General features: G+C 42.4%; 1 protein-coding gene across 1 annotated transcript; it reads right to left on the reverse strand.

Moving 5' to 3' along the window:
* Positions 1 to 302: 302 nt before the first annotated feature.
* LOC105997541 (chromosome unknown open reading frame, human C17orf104) lies at positions 303 to 20,858 on the reverse strand. Its single transcript, XM_013031984.1, has 8 exons — positions 20,793 to 20,858; positions 19,882 to 20,016; positions 14,430 to 14,587; positions 10,819 to 10,923; positions 7,054 to 8,926; positions 6,490 to 6,624; positions 1,456 to 1,636; positions 303 to 532 (listed from the first exon to the last, which is right to left on the reverse strand). Exons 1-8 carry the CDS (start codon positions 20,856 to 20,858, stop codon positions 303 to 305), a joined length of 2,883 nt encoding a protein of 960 aa, XP_012887438.1.
* Positions 20,859 to 21,402: the final 544 nt, after the last annotated feature.

Here is a 21,402-nt window from a genome sequence, read left to right on the forward strand (position 1 = left end):
TGCAGAATGGATATAAGCAATATTTTAGCTGTTAGGAAATATTTAATTTACCTTAAATTGTTATCTTTGACTACTCAGAACTCTGACAAGAGCAATCAACTTTTCCTTTGAGTTCACTTTAAACTATATCTGATTCATTCCAAGTAGAGTTTTAAATAGAAGTTAGACTTCATTAAGGTATTAACTTTAAATCTGAAAGAAAATTAATGTACTGAAAGTTTGACAAGTTCATTAAAATTCTTTAGCATGTCTTGATACATTTACTTATCAGCTTTTAAACTATTTCTTCTACTGGCATTTCTTTAATGTTTGTTTGCTTCACCTCTCTGGTTTGTTGGATTGCTACTACTTATGCTTTCATGGACTCTATCTTCACAGTTTACAACATCTTGGAAAGCCTTTTCTACATCTGACTGGCCAGCTGTACTCGCTGTTTTTGGCAAGGTCATCTGCAGTGCACACCATAAGGTAGTACGTGCTTTCCGAGTAGCCACACACATCTCTTTAATTGCTGAAGCAAGGGCAAAAACATCTGTAAAAGAAATATTCAGCATTATTCCTTATTTGGTACCATTTAAATATCCTTGGCTCTTACAAAGTCCATAGTTATTGCTACTAAATAATTGAACACTACTTTTATAAAAAGGGTAGCTAATTGAGCTAAATGAAGTACTTTTTTTTTTCCCAGATACCTTAGCTTGAACTCAGGGCCTCACACTTGCTCAATGTGCTTGTCCACAGTTGCCAGTCTACCATGTGAGCCTTTAGCCTGGTGTTTTGTTGGTTAATTTAGGATGGAACTCTTGCAGACTTTTCTGCCCAGGCTAACCTTGCACTATAATCCTCCAGGTCTCAGCCTGAGTAGCTAGGACTATAGGCATGAACCACCAGTGCCTGGCAGTACTTTGTTTTTACCATTTTATTTTATTTTATTTATTAATTTGTTTTTTTGGTCGGTTGTGGGGCTTGAACTCTGGACTTGGGCGCTGTCCCTGCACTCTTCAGCTCAAGTGCTCTACCACTTGAGCTACAGTGCCACTTCCGGTTTTCTGGTGGTTTATTGGAGATAGGAGTCTCACAGTCTTTCCTGCCCAGGCTGGCTTTGAACCACGATCCTCAGATCTCAGCCTCCTGAGTAGCTAGGATTACAGGCATGAGCCACCAGCGCCCCGCTACCATTTTATTTTAAAATATTGGTACTTTCTCTCTGAGAATATATGACAATAACAATGCTTTGAGTAAAATACAGACTATGTCTTAAGACAGGTATTCTAGTTAAATGCATAAAGTTAACAAAATAAAATATAGTATTTTTGGAGCAAATAATGTTGAGATCATTTACCAATTTTTTAGGTAAATGTTAAACTTTTAATCTAAGAATCTAATTTTATTAACATTCAAATTGCTTTATCAAATACTCACATGGCTATCAAAATAATTTGCATTAATATATACCTCTATCATCTTGGCATCTAGGCACTCCTTGCCTTTGCCGATTTGAAGCATTAACAATTTCATCTTTTCTACGTGACTGTACAATGTGAATGGACTCTAGGTGTCTATCAAGGGCAGTAGAGATATTAGCATGAAGAGGAGAGCTTCGGAGACGTTCCATTTTGCCTAATAAAGTCACAACCTGAGGGAAACATTTAAAATTTTGGTAAAGCATGTAACCACACTGTGTGCAAGAAAAAAAAAAGAAAGCAAAGTAAAACTTCGAAAAAAAGATGAAAACAATAACAATGATGCAATATACAGGAATGCTTACTATATTGTAATATGCTAGGAGAAACTACTGGAAAGGAAGTTTTGAGTCATGTTTTCTCTTTGGCAGTACTGAGATGGCACTGCTGGACCTTGTCCTTTTTAGGTGCTCTACCACTTGGGCTATGTCCCCAGCCTTTTTTGCTTTTATTAATTTTTGATAGGGTCTTCTTACTTTTCGTCTAGACCACTATCTTCTTATTTATGCTTTCTACAGAACTAGGATGACAGGTGTACTCTACTTAGTCGTTCATGTGTGTGTGTGTGTGTGTGTCTGTCTGTCTGTCTGTCTGTGTGTCCTTACTGGGACCATGGTGCTGTCCTTTAGCTTTTTCGCTCCAGGCTGGCACTCTTGCCAATTTGAACCATACCTCTACTTTTTGCTGGTTAACTATAAATAAACATCTCATCAGATTTTCCTGCCTCGTCTGGGTTTGAACTAAGATTCTCAGATCTCAGCCTCCTCAATAGCTAGGATACAGGATGAGCCACTGGTGCTGACCTAGCCTTTTTTTTTTTAATAGATCTTGCAATCTTTTTTGCCCAATCTGGCCTAGAACGACAATCCTCCCAATCTCATTCTCCTGTGTAGCCTGGATTGCATGCATGAGCCAAAGCCCTAGTAGAAAGTCAGTCTTTTAAATCATCTTGTCTTAATTTTTTTTTTTTCCGGTCATGGGGCCTGAACTCTGGGCCTCAGCGCTGTCCCTCAGCTCTTCAGCTCAAGGTGCTCTACCACTCAAGGAGCCATACCGCCACTTCCAGGTTTTTCTGTTTATGTGGTGCTGAGGAATCGAACCCAGGGGCTCATGCATGCAAGGCAAGCACTCTACCATCGAGCCACCTTCCCAGTCCAATTTGTCTTAATTATAAAACTTTTTTTGGCATGTCTGTTGTCCCTATGCTCTTCAGCTTAAGGCTATTGCTCTAACCCTTGAGCCACAGCGCCACTTCTGGTTTTCTGGTGTTTTATTGGAAATCAGAGTCTCAGGGACTTTGCTGCCAATCTCAGCCTCCTGAGTAGCTAGGATTACAGGTGTAAGTCACCAGCACCTGGCTTCTAAAACTTCTTCTTTTTTTGGGGGGGGGGTAGAAGGGGGGTCCGGTGGTGGGGCCTGAACTCTGGGCCTAGGCACTGTCCCTCAGCTCTTCAGCTCAAGGCTAACGCTCTACCACTTGAGCCACAGTGCCACTTCCGGCTTTTTGCTTATGTGGGGCTGAGGAATCAAACCCAGGGCCTCAGGCATGCAAGTCAAGCGCTCTGCCACTGAGCCACCTTCCCAGCCCTAAAACTTCTTTTCTAGAGTTGAGGACCAAACTCAGGGCCTTGTACTTGCCAGGCACGTGCTCTTCCACTGAGCTAAATCCGGAACCCTTTTTGTACTTTTTGAGAATATAGCAGTAATGATAAAAGGTCAAATATTCAAATAAAAGGCTTAATATTGTTTTTGTCAAATAAGAGAATAGCCTGTCAATAGATTGTTAGGAAGTATCTCAAGCAAAAGAAGTTGAAACAGACAAGCATTAGGTGATTAATCCTGAATGCAGCATGCTCTTAAGCTTTTTAGGCCTGTAATCTTCCTTTTGGAAATCAGAAATATTCAGATTAAAATAATAAAGTGATAGTTTTTTGTTTTTGTTTGTTTGTTTTTGGATCCGGTTGTGGGGCCTGAACTCTGGGCCTGGGCGCTGTCCCTCAGCTCTTCAGCTCAAGGCTAGCTCTCTACCACTTGAGCCACAGCGCCACTTCCGGCTTTTTTCCTTTTTGCTTATGTGGTGCTGAGGAATCGAACCGAGGGGCTCAGGCATGCAAGGCAAGCGCTCTACCACTGAGCCACCTTCCAGCCCCCTAAAATGATAGTTTTAAAGAACCCATTATATAGGAAACTTTGATTGAAATTTACACTGATAAAGCTACTCAGGAGGCTGAGACCTGAGGGTAGCTGTTCAAAGACAGCCCAGGCAGGAGTCTATGAGAGTCCAATTAGCCAGCAAAAAAATCCAGGCCCTGAGTTCGATTCCTCAGTACCACATAAGAAAAAAGAAAAAAGCCGGAAGTGGTGCTGTGGCTCAAATGGTAGAGCACTAGCCTTGAGCTGAAGAGCTGAGGGACAGTGCCCAGGCACAGAGTTCAGGCCCCAGGACCGGACCCCCCCCCAAAAAAAAAAAAAGCTCAAGGGAACTCAGGGACAGAGCCCAAGCCCTGAGTTCAAGCTGAAAGAAAGGGGTACGTGCGTGCATACCACCCCCACCCCCCCCACAAATTTACAAGGCAATTATAAATATAAATATATACATATAATTGTCAAAGCTTCTACTGAAAATTAAAATTAAAAATGTCTCAATCATTTCGTTAATGAAGCTTTAAAAAGGGGACTGGACACATGAGATCAATAGGAGGACTATGTTTTATTTATTTATTTTTTATTTATTTACTTTTTTTCTGTTGTGGGGCCTGAACTCTGGGCCTGGGCACTGTTCCTCAGCTCTTCAACTCAAGGCAAGCACTCTAGCACTTGAGCCACAGCGGCACTTCTGGCTTTTTCTGATTATGTGGTGCAGAGGAATCAAACCCAGGGCCTCATACATGCAAGGCAAGCACTTTACCACTGAGCCACCTTCCCAGCCCCGAGGACTATGTTTTATGTCTAAGATTTCAGATTCTAAACTTGAAAAGTGTATAGGAGATTTTTTTTTTTTGCCGGTCCTGGAGTTTGAACTAAGGGCCTGGGCACTGTCCGTGAACCTCTCTGCTCAAGGCTAGCACTCTACTGCTTGAACCACAGTGCCACTTCCAGCTTTTTCTGTTTATGTGGTACTGAGGAATCAAGCCCAGGGCTTCATGCATGCTAGGCAAGCACTTTACTGCTATGCCACATTCCCAGCCCTAGAAGACAATTTTTGATTCATTAGAATCTGAGTATCAGGTAAATCATCTTAAATCAAATGATTTAAGAATTAAAATTTGGCATTCAGTTACTGACAAAACAAAAAACAAAACAGAACAAAAAAACACTTGAAAACCAAGTAACTAAAAGCCCTGGAATGAATGCTTCTCCTGACAACTTTCTTTGAAATCTATCTACTCTAACTGTCCAATATTTTCTTCCCACTGTATGGCAGCCAGATCCTTGAAAGGTAAACTAAAAAATTTTAAAGAAAAATCCCTAGATAGCTATAATTTTATATGCTTGGAACTATACAGATGCTCAGTAAAATACTCAGTATGTAGAACTAAGAACGTTAGAGGGCGCTGGTGGCTCACACCTGTAATCTTAGCTGCTCAGGAGGCTGAGATCTGAGGATTCCAAATCAAAGCCATCCTGGGCAGAAAAGTCTGTGAGATTCTTTTTTTTTTTTTGGGTCCGGTCGTGGGGCCTGAACTCTGGGCCTGGGCGCTGTCCCTCAGCAATTCAGCTTAAGGCTAGCACTCTACCACTTGAGCCACAGCGCCACTTCCAGCTTTTTTCTTATGTGGTACTGAGGAATCGAACCCAGGGCCTTGAGCATGCAAGGCAAATGCTCTACCACTGAGCCACCTTCCCAGCCCCAAGTCTGAGATTCTTATCTCCAATAAACCAACAGAAAACCAGAAGTGGCTCAAGTGGTAGAGCATTCACCTTGATCTGAAGAGTTGAGGGACAGTACCCAGGCCCAGAGTTCAAGCCCCACGATGGACCAAAATAAAAAAAAAAGAAAGAAGAAAAAGAAAAAAAGACATGGGACTTTAAACTGGGGGTGTGGCTCAAGGAGTTTACCTAGTAAACTCAAGGCCCTGAGTTGAACCCCTCCTCACCACCCCCCCAGTGTATTTAACTGCTGGTAAAATTAATGTGGAGGCTTAAAAATGGTCTCTAAAAGACTAAAAAGTGGGAGATGTTGCCTATAAATATCATTCAAAGGGGCTTTAAAAAAATTCTCTTAAGGATTAGCTACATTGCAATGGGAGTTTGAAGAGGAACTATTTAAATTATTTTAAATATTTTCTTTTTTGTAGTACTGTGGATGGAACCAGACCCTTTTGCATGCAAGTGATCTCCTAACCCATTCAAAAACCAAGGCTTCCAGCTTGCTCAGCAAGTGCTCTACCACTTGAGCTGTACCCACAACTCACCTGCCTTTAAAACAAATTAATCAAAAAATGTTACTTTATTGCTATTACTAAGGGTTTACTCTCTTTTTTAGAAACAGATTTTAGTAGCTGGATGTCAGTGGCTCACATCTGTAAGGAATCCTCACAACTCAAGAGGCTGAGGATGGAGGTTCAGAGCTAGCCCAGTCAGGAAAGTCCAAGAGACTCTTTCTTATCTCTAATTAACCACCAGAAAATAGGATCTCGTGGAGCTGTGGCTCAAAGTGGTAGAGTGCTAGTCTTGAATGCAAAAGCTCTGGAACAGTGCCCAGGCCTTGAGTTCAAGCCCCATGAACGACAACAAAAATTTTATTTTTGAGATAGAGCCATGCTAACTTTACCTGGGCCAGCCTTGAACTCCAGAGTAGCTGGGATTATACCATCATGACTAATCTCAAGTACTTTTCAAATCATTGAGTAAAACTATTTTTCCTTGTCTAAATATTAATCTAGCTTTAGAACCAAATGTGAAGAAAACGTATTTCAGTTATATAAATGTGATTTTAAAAATCTTTTAGAAGTTTAACTTGTTGAAATGTTTTAAAAACTCATCAATTAAAAAAAAATTCATTATGGATGTTTTTATGGCTTACTCTGGCTTGTTCTCGAAGTTCATCCACAATTAAACGATCAACTCTAGATGGGTTGGAGGTCAGCCTTGGAATTGGAGTATTATTAGTACTAGATACTTTTTTTCCTGGATAATTCTTGGCAAGGGCTAATTCAGTCTGTAAAAAATTATATAATTTTTATGTTGAATTTTGCAAATATGATTCAACTGCTAACATTTTTCATAGTTCTAAGAAATAGTTATTCCTTTAAATAGAAGTTGTCTTTGTATAAAAAAACATAGTAGTACAGTATTTTTCTATAATACTTAATACATATAAAATACATTAATCCTCCAACACTTCAATACTAAAAAAATTTCAAAGTTTTAATTGAATAAGGAAAGAAATCTACTTCATAGACAAACTAAAAATTAACATATAGATACCTATTATTTTAAAGCCTCAAGCTTTTAGTCTTTAAGTAACCTAGCTAATTCCTTGTGGCAATTAACTTAAATACTGTACATTGTAGAAGAATTCAGCTTGGAAAAAAAGGTTAAGAACTCTTGGCCCACAATGGATCCATCTAAATGGATAGCTCATTACCTTTTTTCTCTCCTTTTCTAATGCTCTCCATTGTTCATAGCACTCTTCTAGACGAATGTGTAGTTCACTGGCTGGTCCACTACGGGTTTTAATTGGTCTTTGAAATCCAAAAGTTGGCACGAAACCAGAAAAGGAATTATCACCATACATCATATCATTAAAATAAGGGTATAAATGGCTTAAGTCATCATAAGAAAACAAATCATAGGAATCCAACAGTGGAACAACTGAATGGCCAAAAGGGTGAGCAGATCTTAGTGGAAACCCATTTGAACCAAGTTGTTGGAAACCCTGATTATGCCTTAAATCTCCCATCATATAATTATTAGAAAAGCATGAGGCCTGTGTGCGATTCACACGGCTATTAATATTGCTGTCTCCACTTCCTTGTCTGTGGCTATTAAAATGACCCTGTGACTCCAACAGATCTTGATAGGAATTTTGAGATAAGGTTTCTAAATGCTTTGGACCTTCCTCAGGATCATAATGTCCACTCTGGGGCTTGGCTTGAAAATTATGTTTGTTTACATTTTCAATGATCCCATACTGTTGAGCTGAATAGTTATCACAAAATCCATTTGGCTGCTTTATTTTTTTATCTGTAACCGTTTCGAAGAGATTTTCTTCTCCAGACTTTGTCAGTCCTTCCATGTGATTGACAGATTGGATTCTTTCTGCACCATTGTAACTGAAATCAAAGCTAGCAAATGCTGAAGGGTTTTCTTGGCAATACTTTTGAAATAGATTGCTATTTGGGGTTAAATTTGTGGATAATAGCTGGGGGAAATCTGAAGAATGGTTAGAACTTTTTGAAGCTGCACTTAAATGACTATTTAATTTGATCAAGTTACCTTGATTTCGGTAAGGAATAGGAGTGCTATTTTTTGTTTGAACATTCACCCAAGATGGTCTACTTAAATTGATACCTCCTGAAGATATTGCTGAGTTTGATAATAAATTCACTGATTTAAAATACTCAGAATTTGGGGGATCAGGTTTAGCAAATTGTTGCTTTTCTGTGACATTAGCAAAATCATTATTAGCTGGACAAGCTGTATGAGGTTTTAGTCCATATTCTGATTTTAAGCCACAATCAGTAGTAAATGCTGTTTCCTTTGCAAATTGTTTTTCTGCCAAATGTGGTGTGGTTTTTGGAAATGCAAAATTCTGCTGGTCAGGTATGGCCTCCTCCATTTTTTTCTGATTTGCTGGTTTAACCTGGAATAGCTTTGTGTACGCATCTGCTTCTACAGTTGGTGTTTCAGATGTGCCATTGGACAATTTTTTACCATCTTGGATACTAAAACTTGAGCATTTATTAAGCTTAGCCTTATTAGGATGAGCATATTCTGGGTATCTACAGTATTCTGCATTTTCATTGTATCTATTAAATTGGGAAAGAAATATCTCTGCCCTTTTTTGCTGTAATGGTGCTTCGAGACTTTTAGCACATATTTTATCTCTTCCATAAGTGTAAGTATCAATTCCTGATTCTTTCATGATATCAAACAGACCAGTTTGTGGTGTAAAACAGTTTTTCATAAATGGATATTCTTGGAATGTTGCCTTTGCTGTATCACTTGTCTGTATATTATAACAGTTAGAATGATCATTTCGTGCAGGGTACATCCATTGTTCTTCAAGGTCTAAACCAGTAAATCCATGATAAAGTTCATCTATTTTTTGTTGTGGTATGAGACTACTACTATGCAGGTATTGCTTTTCCACTGCTGACACAGATTCACCACTATAAAAAGCTTGCTGAGAGATAGCTGGATCTATTGGCCTTTTGGTTTCTGTTAAGAGGTCATGGTGATCTACAAATCTGTTTGTGTTCATTGGCCAAACTGACTTTAAATTGGAGGAACAGGTCCTATAACAAATAAATATAATTATAATTACAATTTAAGTTCTAAAAACTTTAAATCTTAAGTGGAAAGGTAAAAAACATTTTCAGAAATATTATATTCTCTTATCCTCACCATCCTCAAATCTTTCCTAACTCTGACTTATATAAGTTACCATTATCTTCAAATAATTCTTTTATCACACAAAATGTGTTATACACTCTAAAGATACAGTCATGCATTAAATAAAGATGTTTCAATCAACCATGGGTCACAAATATGATGGAAGTCTAAGATTATTGTGAAATTGGAAAATTCTGGTTGTCTAGTGAGATCATAGCTGTCACAACATCATCGTAGCACATGCATTACTCCTGTGTCTATGGCACTATTTTACTGGTTAATGTAATTAATATAAACATATTTGGGCTTGAGCTCTAGACCTCTTGTGCTTCACAGCTGGTACCACTTGAACCACACTTACACTTCTGGCTTTTTACTGGTTAATTGGAAAGAAGAGTCTTTCAAGGTTTGTCTGCCCAAGCTGGCTGTGAGTCACAGTTCTCAAATCTCAGCCTCCTGACTATCTAGGAGTTATTGGTGCCCAGCTTTATTGTTGTTATTTCATTTATTTTTATTTATTTTTTGTCAGTCATGGGGCTTGAACTCTGGACCTGGGTGCTGTCCCTCAACTCTTCAGTTCAATGCGAGCACTCTACCAATTGAGCCAAAGGGCCACTTCCGGTTTTCTGGTGGTTTATTGGAGATAAGAGTCTCATGGACTTTCCTGCAGGCTGGCTTTGAACCCTGATCCTCAGATCTCAGCCTCCTGAGTTGCTATGATTACAGTCAGGAGCCACTGGCACCCAGCTATGTTATTGTTATTTTAGAGTGCACTCTTACTAATTTGCAGGGGGGGGGAGGAGTCCTGAGGCTTCAATTTAGAGCCTGAATGCCATCCCTGAGCTATTATGCTTAAGGATGGTGCTCTACCACTTGAACCACAACTCTACTTCTGGCTTTGTGTGTGTGTGTGTGTGTGTGTGTGTTTTAGTGGAGATAAAGAGTCTCAAGGATTCCAGGCACCCTGTGACTTAGCCCTATAGTCTTAGCTACTTAAGAGGCTGAGATTTGAGGATCAAGCAGCCAAGACAACAAAGTCTATGAGACCCTTTTTCCTCCCCATCATCTTGGGGCATGAACTCCAGGTCTGAGCTCTTTTGCTCAAGGCTAGTGCTCTACCATTTTGAGCCACAACTCCACTTCTGTTTTCTGGTGGTTAATTGGAGATAATGAATTTCATGGCCTTTCCTGCCTGAGCTAGCTTCCAACTATGATCCTCAGATCTCAGACTCCTGAGTAGCTAGGATTACAGGTGTGAGCCACCAGTGCCCGGCTTACGAAACTCTCTTATCTCCAGTTAACCACCAGAAAACAGAAGTGGAGCTGGGCTCAAAGTGGTAGAGCACTAGCCTTGTGCACAAACGCTCAGGGACAGCATCCAGGCCTTGAGTTCAAGCCCCATGACTGATCCCCCCCCCCACACACACACAAAAAGATCTCAAAGACTTTCCTGACCTTGAACTTAGATCCTCAGATCTCAGCCTCTTGAGTAGCTAGGATTACAAGTATGAATCACCAGTGCCCAGCTGGAATTTAGCCCATGAACTCAAGAGAATTAACTGATTATTTTTCAGGTGATAGATTTTAAGTAAATAAAATCTTAGATTGAACTTCTAATTGTATGACAACTACTGCAGAAAATCAAGATTCTTAGAGAAAAATATTTGAATTAGTTTATCTACTGTCAGATGATCTACTATTAAATAATATTCCAAGATAAGAAACAGGGTAACCTAGTATAAGTGCATTTAAAAGCCTATTATTATACACTATAAAGCTTATATAATATACCAACCCTTCAGCAAAATATGTCTGTGACTTATCTTGTTCTTCCAAAATGTTAGATACAAGTCCATATAAGTCTGTTTCACTGCCATAGTCATTTCTTTCCGTTTGAATCCTATAAATGAATATCATATGTAAACTTTTATTTGCATTAAAATACAATGTATTGATTTTTATTTTTTGCTGGTCATGGCGCCTGAACTCTGGGCCTGGGTGCTGTCCCTCAGCACTTCAGCTCAAGGCTAAGCACTCTACCACTTGAGCCACAGCACCGCTTCCGGCTTTTTCTGCTTATGTGGTGCTGAGGAATTGAACCCAGGCCTCTTGCATGCAAGGCAAGCATTCTATCACTGAGTCATATTCCCAGCCCCCAATGTATTGATTTCTACTTCTAGATATATTCTACCATTATTTTTCTACAAGATATTCGGACTACTTCCAAACCATTATTTCAAATAAAGAGGGAAAGAGCTACATGTAGTGGCATGAGCCTATATTTCTAGCGGGCTGAGTAGGCTAAGGCCGGAGGATCAAGAGCTCAAGGCCAGCCTGGGCCACATAGTACAACTCTCAAAAATGGGGAAGGGAAGGACTCAAGAATATGTTCTACTTTGGCCTAATGTTTATCCTATTATAAATACTTCTCATTATTTCAGATCCATTCTGTGTCTAGTTTGTATGTTTATCTCTTATTTTCCCATAAGTCATGCTATTTATTTTAGGTAGTCAAGGCATAAATCTCTGATGTACAATGTTTGAGACATTCCTGAAAGCATGTCTGGTCCTGTTATACATCATTATTTTAACACCTTGCTCAGTCTCCTCATTTGTGGTTTGAGAACATAAACCCACTGCTCTAATTCTGTGACTGTACTATATACTAAATTTAAAAAGTGAACTGCTGTATGGTCCTCCTAGCTACCATGAGAATTTTGCAGTTGGTTCCTTAAATGTGACAGCTTATGGGCCCCAAGTAGTTATTAGTTGGAGTTCCATGTTCCTGAAATCCTTGCTAGTAACTAATATTGTCCAAATAACACAAAATATAAAAACCACAAACACATGGAAAATTGGTATCCTTTACTTCATATAGTTTTTGCATAATTCCTTCCTAGAAGTAATGTTTGGTTTTAAAATACAACTTCAAGTCCAAGCCAGTAACTCATGCCTATACTCCTAGCTAGGAGGTTGAGATCTGAGGATTGTGGTTTGAAAGTCCATGAGATGATTATTTCCAAGTAACTACAAAAAACAAAACAAAACAAAACAACAAAAACGAAGTAGAGCTGTGGCTCAAATGGCAGAACACTGTCCTTGAGATAAAATAACTCAGAGACAGCACCTAAGTGCTGAGTTCAAGCCCCAGAACAGGAAAAAAATTTAAAAGCATCATCATCATCATCTTATTATTATTATTATAAAGGCATATGCCTAATAAATATGAGGCACCGAGTATTAAACCCCAGTACTGCCCACTCCAGACCAAAATTTAAATCTGCTGTCTTTACAAAGATATATTTACTAAAGTTTTTCTCTAATTTTAAAAAATAGGGCTTGGAATGTGGCTTAGTGGTAAAGTGCTTGCCTATCATGTATGAAGCCCTGGGTTCAATTCCTCAGTCCCACATAAACAAAAAAAGCCAGAAGTGGTGTTGTGGCTCAAGTGGTAGAGTGCTGTCCTTCAGCAAAAGAAGCTCAGGGCTGGGCACCAGTGGCTCATGCCTGTAATCCTAGATACTCAGGAGGCTGAGATCTGAGGATCGCAGTTCAAAGCCAGCCCGAGCAGAAAAGTACATGAGACTCTTATCTCCAATAAACCACTAGAAAACCGGAAGTAGCGCTGTGGCTCAAGCGGTAGAGTGCTCTCCTTGAGCTGAAGAGCTGAGGGATAATACCCAAGCCTAGAGTTCAAGCCCCACAACTGACAAAAAAAAAAAAAAGAAGAAGCTCAGGGATAGTGCCCAGGCCCTGAGTTCAAGCTCCTGAACTGGCAAAAATAAAAAAATAAAAATAACTGCCTAGTATAGGCTTTACTAAAAGTTTTGTGAGCATAAAATTATGCTATAATATTTTTTTCTGGGAGTGGGGGGCAGGTCTGGGAAAGGGGCTTAGTGGTAGAGTAATTGCTTAGCATGCATGAGGCCCTGGGTTGGATCCCTCAGTATCACATAAAAACAAAAACAAAATATTTTTTTCCCTAGTAAATAGGTCTGAAAAATGCTGATCTAAGAAATGAAAATGCTGGGGCTAGGAATGTGGCTTAGTGGTAGAGTGCTTGCCTAATATGCATGAAGCCCTGGGTTTAATTCCTCAGTACCACATAAACAGAAAAAATCTGGAAATGGTGCTGTGGGCTCAAGTGGTAGAATGCTAGCCTTGAGCAAAAGAAGCTCAGAGACAGTGCCCAGACCCTGAGGTTCAAGCACCAGGAGTGACCAAAAAAGGAAGGAAGGAAGGAAGGAAGGAAGGAAGGAAGGAAGGAAGGAAGGAAGGAAGCTGCTGAGTACCAGTGGCTCATGCTACTCAGGAGGCTGAGATCTGAGGATCATAGTTTGAAGCTAGCCCAGGTAGGAAAGTTCATGAGACTCATCTCCAATTAACCACCAGAAAATTGGAGTGGTAGAGTGCTAGCCTTGACCGAAAAAGCTCAGGGACAGCACATGAGTTCAAGCCCTCAACTGACTCCCCCCCCCCAAAAAAAAAGAGAGAGCCCTGCACTGGTGGCTCACATCTGTAATGCTAGCTACTCAGGAGGTTGAGATCTGAGGATCAAAGTTCAAAGCCAGCCCGGGTGGGAAAGTCTGAGACTCATCTTCAATTTACCACCAGAAAACCAGAAGTGGCGCTGTGGCTGAAGCGGTAGAGCGCTAGCCTTGAGCTAAGAACTCAGGGACAGCGCCCTAGGCCCAGAGTTCAAGCCCCACAACTAGCAAAAAGAAAAAAAGAAAAATGCTGATTTTGAAACAGGTCTAATACATTTTAGGTCCTATATAATTAAACTTAAAAATACCACATTTATCTTATCTAGGCTGTTGGTGACCCATGCCTGTAATCCCAGCTTCAGGAGACTGATATTTGAGTATTCTGTTTCAAAGCTACCCTAGTCAGGAAGTCTGGTCAGGAAAGTCTATAAGTACATGAGACTGTTATTTCCAATCAACTACTAAAAGACCCAGAATTGGAGCTGTGGCTTAAGTGGTAGAGTGCTAGCCTTAAGCAAAGAAGTTCAGACATACTGCCCAGGCCTTGAGTTCAAGTTCCAGGAACGGCACATACACACATACACAAATACCATATTTGCCAGGTGCCAGTGGCTCACACCTATTACAGCCTAGCTACTCAGGAGACTAAGGTCTAAGCATCATGGTTCAAAGCCAGCCCAGGCAGGAAAGTCCATGAGACTTGTATCTCCAATTAACTAAAAAGAGCTAGAAGTAGAACTGTGGCTCAAGTGGTAGAGCACTAGCTTTGAGCACAAAAAGCTCAGGGACAGTACCCATACCCTGAATTCAAACCCCAGGACTGGCACGCGTGTGCATACACACACACACACACACACACACACATACACACACACACACACGTAAGATTAACTTGAGAAATCATAATTTATTAATTTACCTGTTCTTTACACTGATCTGAGAATTAGAAGGTTGTTTAATATCATCGCCATAACTAGACCATGGTGCATAGAAAAGTGAAGAATCTATAGAACTTGTATATTCTGTTGATGAAGAAAGTGGAGTATAGGTCTGTCTTAGGTCTACAGTGTCTTCATTCTGAAATTTTAAAGAGATGTTGGTACATTGACACATCAAAACTTTATTTTTTACAGAGTATTAGCAAAATAGCAAGAAATCAAAAGAAGTAACAGAGGTGGTAGTTAAGATCTGCTATCATATTTAAATGTAGACTTTAACACCAAATTTTTTCTGGCTCAGGTTGCTGATGATTCATATCTGTAATTCTAGCTATCAAGAGGCTAAGAATTGAGGGTCATGGTTCAAAGCCAGCCACTCCCACCCCCATATAGATTAGTAAAAAAAAAAAAAGTTATAAGTGGAGGTATGGCCCAAATGGTAGAGCTCTAGCATTAAGCAAATAAGCCAGAGAGACTAAGAGGCCTGGGTTCAAGCTCCAGTACCAGCACAAAGTAGAAAATCCAGGAGCCAATGGCTCATGCCTGTAATCCTAACTACTAGGGAGGCTGAGATTGTTGGGATTACAATTTGGGTCAGCCTATCCAGAAAAATGTTCTCCAGATTCATTTCTCAACCAAAAACTAGATGTAATGGCTCACACATAGCTACCAGGAAACCTAACATAGATTGATTTTGCCCAGGCACTTAAGTACAGGTCTGGGCAGAAATTGAGACCCTATCTTAAAAATAATGAACAGGGACTAAGAATGTGGCTTAATGATAAGAGTGCTTGCCTAGCATGCATGAAGCCCTCAGTTTGATTCCTCAGTCCCACATAAACAGAAGAAGCTGGAAGTGGCACTGTAGCTTAAGTGAGTGCTAGCCTTGAGTAAAAGAAGCTCATAGACAGTACCCAGGCCTTAAGTTCAAGTCCCAGGAGTGGCAATAATAATAATAAGGGCTGTGAAGGTGGCTCAGTGGTAGAGCGCTTGCCTTGTGCATGCATGAGGCCCTGGGTTTAATTCCTCAGCACCACATAAGCAGAAAAACAAAAGCCAGAAGTGGCTCAAAGTGGTAGAGCACTAGCCTTGAGCTGAAGAGCTGAGGGACAGTGCCCAGGCCCAGAGTTCAGGCCCACGACCGGACCCAAAATAATAATAATAAGAAAATAATAATAAGAAGAACAAAACAACAACAACAACAACTCAGGACTGATGATATAGCTCAATGGTGAAAGTGACTGCTTAGCAAGCACCAGGCCTGGAATTCAAACTCCAGTACTGCCAAACAAGTAAATCAAAATGAAAAGATATGTAAAATGTTATCTCTTTGGAAATTTTAAGGATATTCTTTTTGTTGTTGTTGGTTCAGGACTTGAACTTGGGGCCTGGGGCTATCCCTGAGTTCCTTTGTTCAAGGCTAGTGCACTACCACTTTGAGCCACAGAAGTACTTCTAGTTTTCTGGTAGTTAGTTGGAGATAGTCTTATTGACTTTCTTGCTTGGGCTGGCTTTGAACCTTGATCGTGAGATCTTAGCCTCCTGAGTAGCTAGGATTACAGGCATGAGCCACTAGCACCCAACTAAAAATAGTATTTTCATATCTATATCTATATTTGTATAAGAAGAAAAGACTTTTTTTCTCTGGTACTGGGGCTTGAACTTGGCTTGGGCAATGTCCCATTTTTGTGCTCAAGGCTAGTGCCAGTTGAACCACAGCTCCACTTCTGGTTTTTTGATGGTTAATGGGAGATGAGATACTCTCTTGGATTTGGCTGCCTGAGTGGGCTTTGAACTGTGATCCTCAGATCTCAGCCTCCTGAGTAATTAGGATTACAGGTATGAGTCACCCACGCCTGGCCAAAAGAAATGTTCAAAGCATATCTAATTCTTTCTTACTAGACACAATCTTTTTTTTTTTTTTTTTGCCAGTCATGGGGCCTGAACTCTGGGTCTGGGTGCTGTTCCTCAGCTCTTCAGCTCAAGACTAGCGCTCTACCACTTGAGCCACAGAGCCACTTCTGGCTTTTTTTATGTGGTGCTGAGGAATCGAACCCAGGGCCTCATGCATGCAAGGCAAGCACTCTACCACTGAGCCACCTTCCCAGCCCACTAGACACAATCTTAACAAATATACAATACTGAGTTTATACTATACCAACAAAATATGAAACTTTATAACTCCCAGTTGTCTAACATAAGAATCTCAACAGACTTTACAATATTTGTATAAATTTTGGTTACAAATACTATTTGAACCTACACATTGTATATAGCTTATAATTATTAAGTTAGAGAGAAGCATAAGGGTTTTTAGTTAAAAGTGCCAATAAAATCTACATCAATAGAATTTCATGGTAAGTTTTTTTTTTTAATTAATAAGATTTCTTCTTTTTGCTGGTCCTGGAGCTTGAACTCAGAGCCTAACCACTGTCTCTGAGCCTCTTTTTGCTGTTTCCAGCTTTTTCTGAGTATTTTATTGGAGATAAGAGTCTCAAGGACTTCCCTACCTGGTGGCCCGTGTCCATCGATCTTCTCAGCCTCCTGAGTAGCTAGGATTATAGGCTTGAGCCACCAACACCCAGCTTAATAAGTCTTATTAATAGACTGGTGCTAGGGCTCAGCCTGTAATCCTAGCTACTCAGGAAACTGAGATCTGAGGATCATAGTTCAAAGCAAGCCAGGGCAAAGAACGTCCCTAAGGCTCTGATCTCCACCAGAAAACTGGAAGTGGTGCTGTGGCTCAAGTGGTAAGAGTGCTAGCCTTGAGCTAAAGGGTTCAGGAACAGCATCCAAGCCCAGAGTTTAAGCCCCATGATAGAACAAAAAAAAAAAAGACTTATCCTATTTATGTATTTATTCTTGGTAGCATGAGGGTTTGAACTTGGGGTCTCTGGCTTGCTTGCCTTTTGCTTGTTCATGGTTGGTGCTTTACTATTTGAGCATGCCTCCAGTATCAGCTTTTTGCTGGTTAACTGGAGTGACTTGTCTTATAATAGTAATCCTTGGATTGCTGCCTCCTGAATAACTAGAATTATAGATGTGAGATACTAGCACCTAGTTAAATATTTTATTTCTATATATTGCTAAAATTCAAAGTATTAATGATATAAATATTAATATCTGATTAAATAATTTTAAATAAATATTTGCATTACTCTAAGCTTAACTTTTTGGGGGGTGGTACTGGGGATTGAACTCAGGGCCTTGGTGCTGCCCCTAAGCTTTTTTCATCAAGACTAGTGCTCTACCCCTCGAGCCATAGCTACACTTCCAGCTTTAATTGGAAGTGAGAAACTCATGGACTTTCCTGCCTGGGAAACTACAGTCCTCATATCTCAGCCTTCAAAGTAGAGAGGATTACAGTGTGAATCACTGGTACCTGGCTCTAAACCTAATTTAATGCTCAACAAAATTATGCCTTCAGTGGGGCATCTTGTAATTAAAAATACTATTAAAAGGAAGGCACTGGTGGCTCATGCCTATAATCCTAGATACTGAGGAGGCTTGGATCTGAGGATCATAGTTCAAAACCAGCCCAGGCAGGAAAGTCTGTGAGACTCTTCCACCCCACCCCCACTCCCCCAACTAACCATCAGAAAACCAGAAGTAGCTCTGTGGTTCAAAGTGGTAGAGCGCTAGCCTTGGGCAAAAAATGTTAGATATTGCCCAGGTTTGAGTTCAAGCCCAACTGACAAACAAAAAGACAAAAAAAAGCTGGGGAGGGGAGAGAAGAAGAGAAGGAGGGGGAGAAGGGAGGAAAGGAGAAAAGAGAAGAGAGGAAAGCAAGGGAGAAAGTGAAACAGAAATATCCAGGCATTAGTAGCTCAGGTTAGTAACCCTTGCTACTCAGGAAACAGATCCGAGGATTATGGTTGGAAGCCAGCTGAGGCAACAAAGTCTGCAAGACTCTCATCTCCACTACCAAAAAGGTGGCTCAAGTGGTAGAGCATTAGCCTTGAGAAAAAAAGCTAAAGGGTGCCCAGGCTCTCAGTTCAAGCCCCAGGACACACACACACACACACACACACGAGACAGAGAGAGAGAGAGAGAGAGAGAGAGAGAGAGAGAAAGTTGTAGAAGAGGGAAGAGGGGAGAGTAGAGTAGAAGGGAAGGAGTGGGAGGGAAAGGCAGACAGAGCTGGGGAGGGAAGAGAAAAAAGGGGAGGAGAGAGGGAAGGGAAGAGGGGAGATGAGAGTGGGGGCAGGAAAGACAGAAAAGGAGACCCACAGACAGAAAGCTGGGGAGGGGAAGGAAAGGGAAGAAAGAAAAGAAAACAGGACAAGAAGACAGAAATAGAAAAACTGCGGAAGGGAGAAGGAAGGGGAGGGAAAGGAGAGAGGGAAGGGGAGAGGAAGGAAAAGAGAACATCAAGAGAGCTATACAGAACAACAGTGAGAAAGCTGGAGAGGGGAAGGCAGGGGAGAAGGGAAGGGAGAGGAGAGCAGGAGAGACAAGACTGAAAAAGGCAAAAAGAGAGCTGACGATGGGAGAGGACAAGAGAGGAGAAAGGGAGGAGAGGAGAGGAGGAGACAGGAGAAGGGAGGGGAGAGGGGAGAAGAAGAAGAGAGAAGTGGTCAAGAGAGAAACAGACAGACACAGGGGAAAAGGTGGGTTTCAATGGCTTACCCTTATAATCCTAGCTATTTAAGAGTCTGAGCTCTAAAGGATCATGGATGGAAGCCAGCCCAGGAGAAAAAGTTTACAAGACTCATCTCAAAAAAAACCAGCAACAGGGTGCTGGTGTATCATACCCGTAATCCTAGCTATTTAGGAGGCTGAGATCTCAGAATCATGGTTCCAAGCCCTCCCAAAAAGGAAAGTCTGGCCACTCTTATCTCCAATTAACATGCAAAAAGCTGGATGTGGAGCTGTGGCTCAAGTGATAGAGCAACAACTAGCCTTGAGCAGAAGACTCTAGGGTACAGCACCCAGGCCTTGAGTTAAAGCCCCAGAACTGGTTCAAATACAAAATTAAGTGGCAGAAGGAGAGCCAGCTGGAGAGCTGGACACCAGTAGCTCATGCCTGTAATCTTAGCTACTTAGGAGGCTGAGATCTGAGGATTGAGGTTCAAACCCAGCCCAGGCATGAAAATCCTTGAGACTTTTATCTCCAAGTAACCACCAAAAAACCAGAAGTGGCCCTGTGGTTCAAAGTGGTAGAACACTGGAGCGAAAAGCTCAGAGATGGTGTCCAGGCCTTGAGTTCAAGCCTCATGACTGACTAAAAGAAAACACCCTGTGCTGGAGGTGTGTCTCCAGCTGAGCAAGCCAAGACTAAGGAGGGTGACAGCCCTTAATTCAAACTTGGTACCTAGAAAAAAAAAAAAAAAGGAATGAAGGAAGGAAAGCCAGGCTGACTATGAAATTGCCTGGCTAAGCAAACCATATATAGAATAAACGGTATCAATAAGGGCAAGTTTCTGAACGGACCTGAGATTTGTAGCAATCGCAGAAGGACGCAGAACCTGTGAGCATGACGCTGTTGAACACATCGGACAGTCTACTGCTGGGGTCCACACTGAGGTTCCAGCAGCGACTCGCACCTCCCCGGAACGCTACTTTCGGCTGCTCAAAAGGAGAAAATGGGACATGCGAGCCAGCAGGTCACCCACCATGCACAGTGATAGGCAAAGAAAGGACCATGCGACCCTTCGCGCTGATTATCCTATTGACAATGCTCTAATTCTCCCGGGGAGGGGGGGGGCGCAAAAAGTGTCCCTCCTTTCATGTCCCAGAAATCCTCTCTCTGCTCTGGGCCACCTGTGTTAAGAAGCACAGGGCCCAACGCCAGGGGGGCCGTCGTGCCCCCACCCCCACCCTGCGTTAGGAGGCACTGCGGCTAACGCCTTGACAGGCCCAACGCCATGACAGGCCATGGTCGCTCCCTCTTACCCCCAACCCCCCGCCCGCGTTATGAGGCCTGGTGTTCAACGCCATGACAGGACATGGTCGCCACCTGCCCTTCTGCGTGGAGTCCTGGCGCTCAACGCCATGACAGGCCCTCGTCCAGTCACGCTCTCCCACCCCCCTCCCCCAGCGTTACTTCATTTAACGCCATGACAGGCCGTTCTTGCAGGCTCCTCAGGTTGTGGGGGTGGGGGGGCGGCCTAATTCGAGGTGTCTAGTGGGCCCCCAGCCTCAGCCGCGACCTCCGGTAGTCCCCAAGGCACAGCCCGGACACCCCCCGTCGGGGGTTCTCCCCTTCCCCACCCCCACTCCAGCCTCCTGAGGGAACCCTAGGGGACCGTGCTCATTCCTCCAGCCTCTGCTCTGGGTCACCATCCTGTGACCCTGGCCACCCACACCCCTGGGGGGGGGCCCTGTCCATTCCGACCCGTTACCTCAGGTCCCTCCCTCAGGCCTAGGGGGTGAGGGGGTGAGCAGGTGTCTCCGCCTCTCACCTCCATGGGGCCCCCCAGCACTTTCCGGATCAAGTACAGCTCCTTGGGGTACGGGAGTGAGGGAGGGCGTCGAGGCCCGATTCCCTCAGCCCGCACCCCACCGCTGGTGCCGCCGCCCCGGGCACTGCCTGGAGCCGGTCCGTGGGTGGGGGGCTGGAGCGGGGAAGGTGGGGCCGAAGAAAGGCCGTTATATCGCCTGCGGTGGACTCGTGGTCCTGGCACGCGCCTGGGCACCGGCCGGCTGTGCCCTGTCTCGCCCCCTCCTTTGGGGCCTCTATCTCGCTTAGAACCCCTCATTGGCCTGCTGCCCGGCCAATGGGCAACCGACTCCCGACTGTGTTAACCCCTCGGAGACGAGGCTAGGAATGGACGGTTGGCCGACCTCCTTCTCCCACAGCTTATGAGGATTTCCCGCTCAAAGTAAGCTCTTTCGTGATTGGTCCGCATGGAAAAGTAACAGCCTGCTGATTGGCTCATACGAGGGCGCTGGCCTACTGGGTTGGAGTAGGGGGTGGGCGTGCTGGGAAGATTTGGGAAATCGCTCAGCAAC

Source organism: Dipodomys ordii, unplaced genomic scaffold (genome assembly GCF_000151885.1).
Source record: "Dipodomys ordii isolate 6190 unplaced genomic scaffold, Dord_2.0 Scaffold147, whole genome shotgun sequence".
Taxonomy (NCBI): Eukaryota; Metazoa; Chordata; class Mammalia; order Rodentia; family Heteromyidae; genus Dipodomys; species Dipodomys ordii.

What these genes read in the sequence shown, in the direction of transcription:
- LOC105997541 (XM_013031984.1), bottom strand. Translation starts at nt 20,858, where the DNA reads ATGGAGGTGAGAGGCGGAGACACCTGCTCACCCCCTCACCCCCTAGGC. An exon ending in GCCTGAGGGAGGGACCTGAG is followed by an intron (nt 20,017 to 20,792) that starts GTAACGGGTCGG and finishes CCTTTTGAGCAG; the next exon opens with CCGAAAGTAGCGTTCCGGGG. An exon ending in TAGAAAAGGAGAGAAAAAAG is followed by an intron (nt 6,625 to 7,053) that starts GTAATGAGCTAT and finishes AATTTTTTACAG; the next exon opens with ACTGAATTAGCCCTTGCCAA.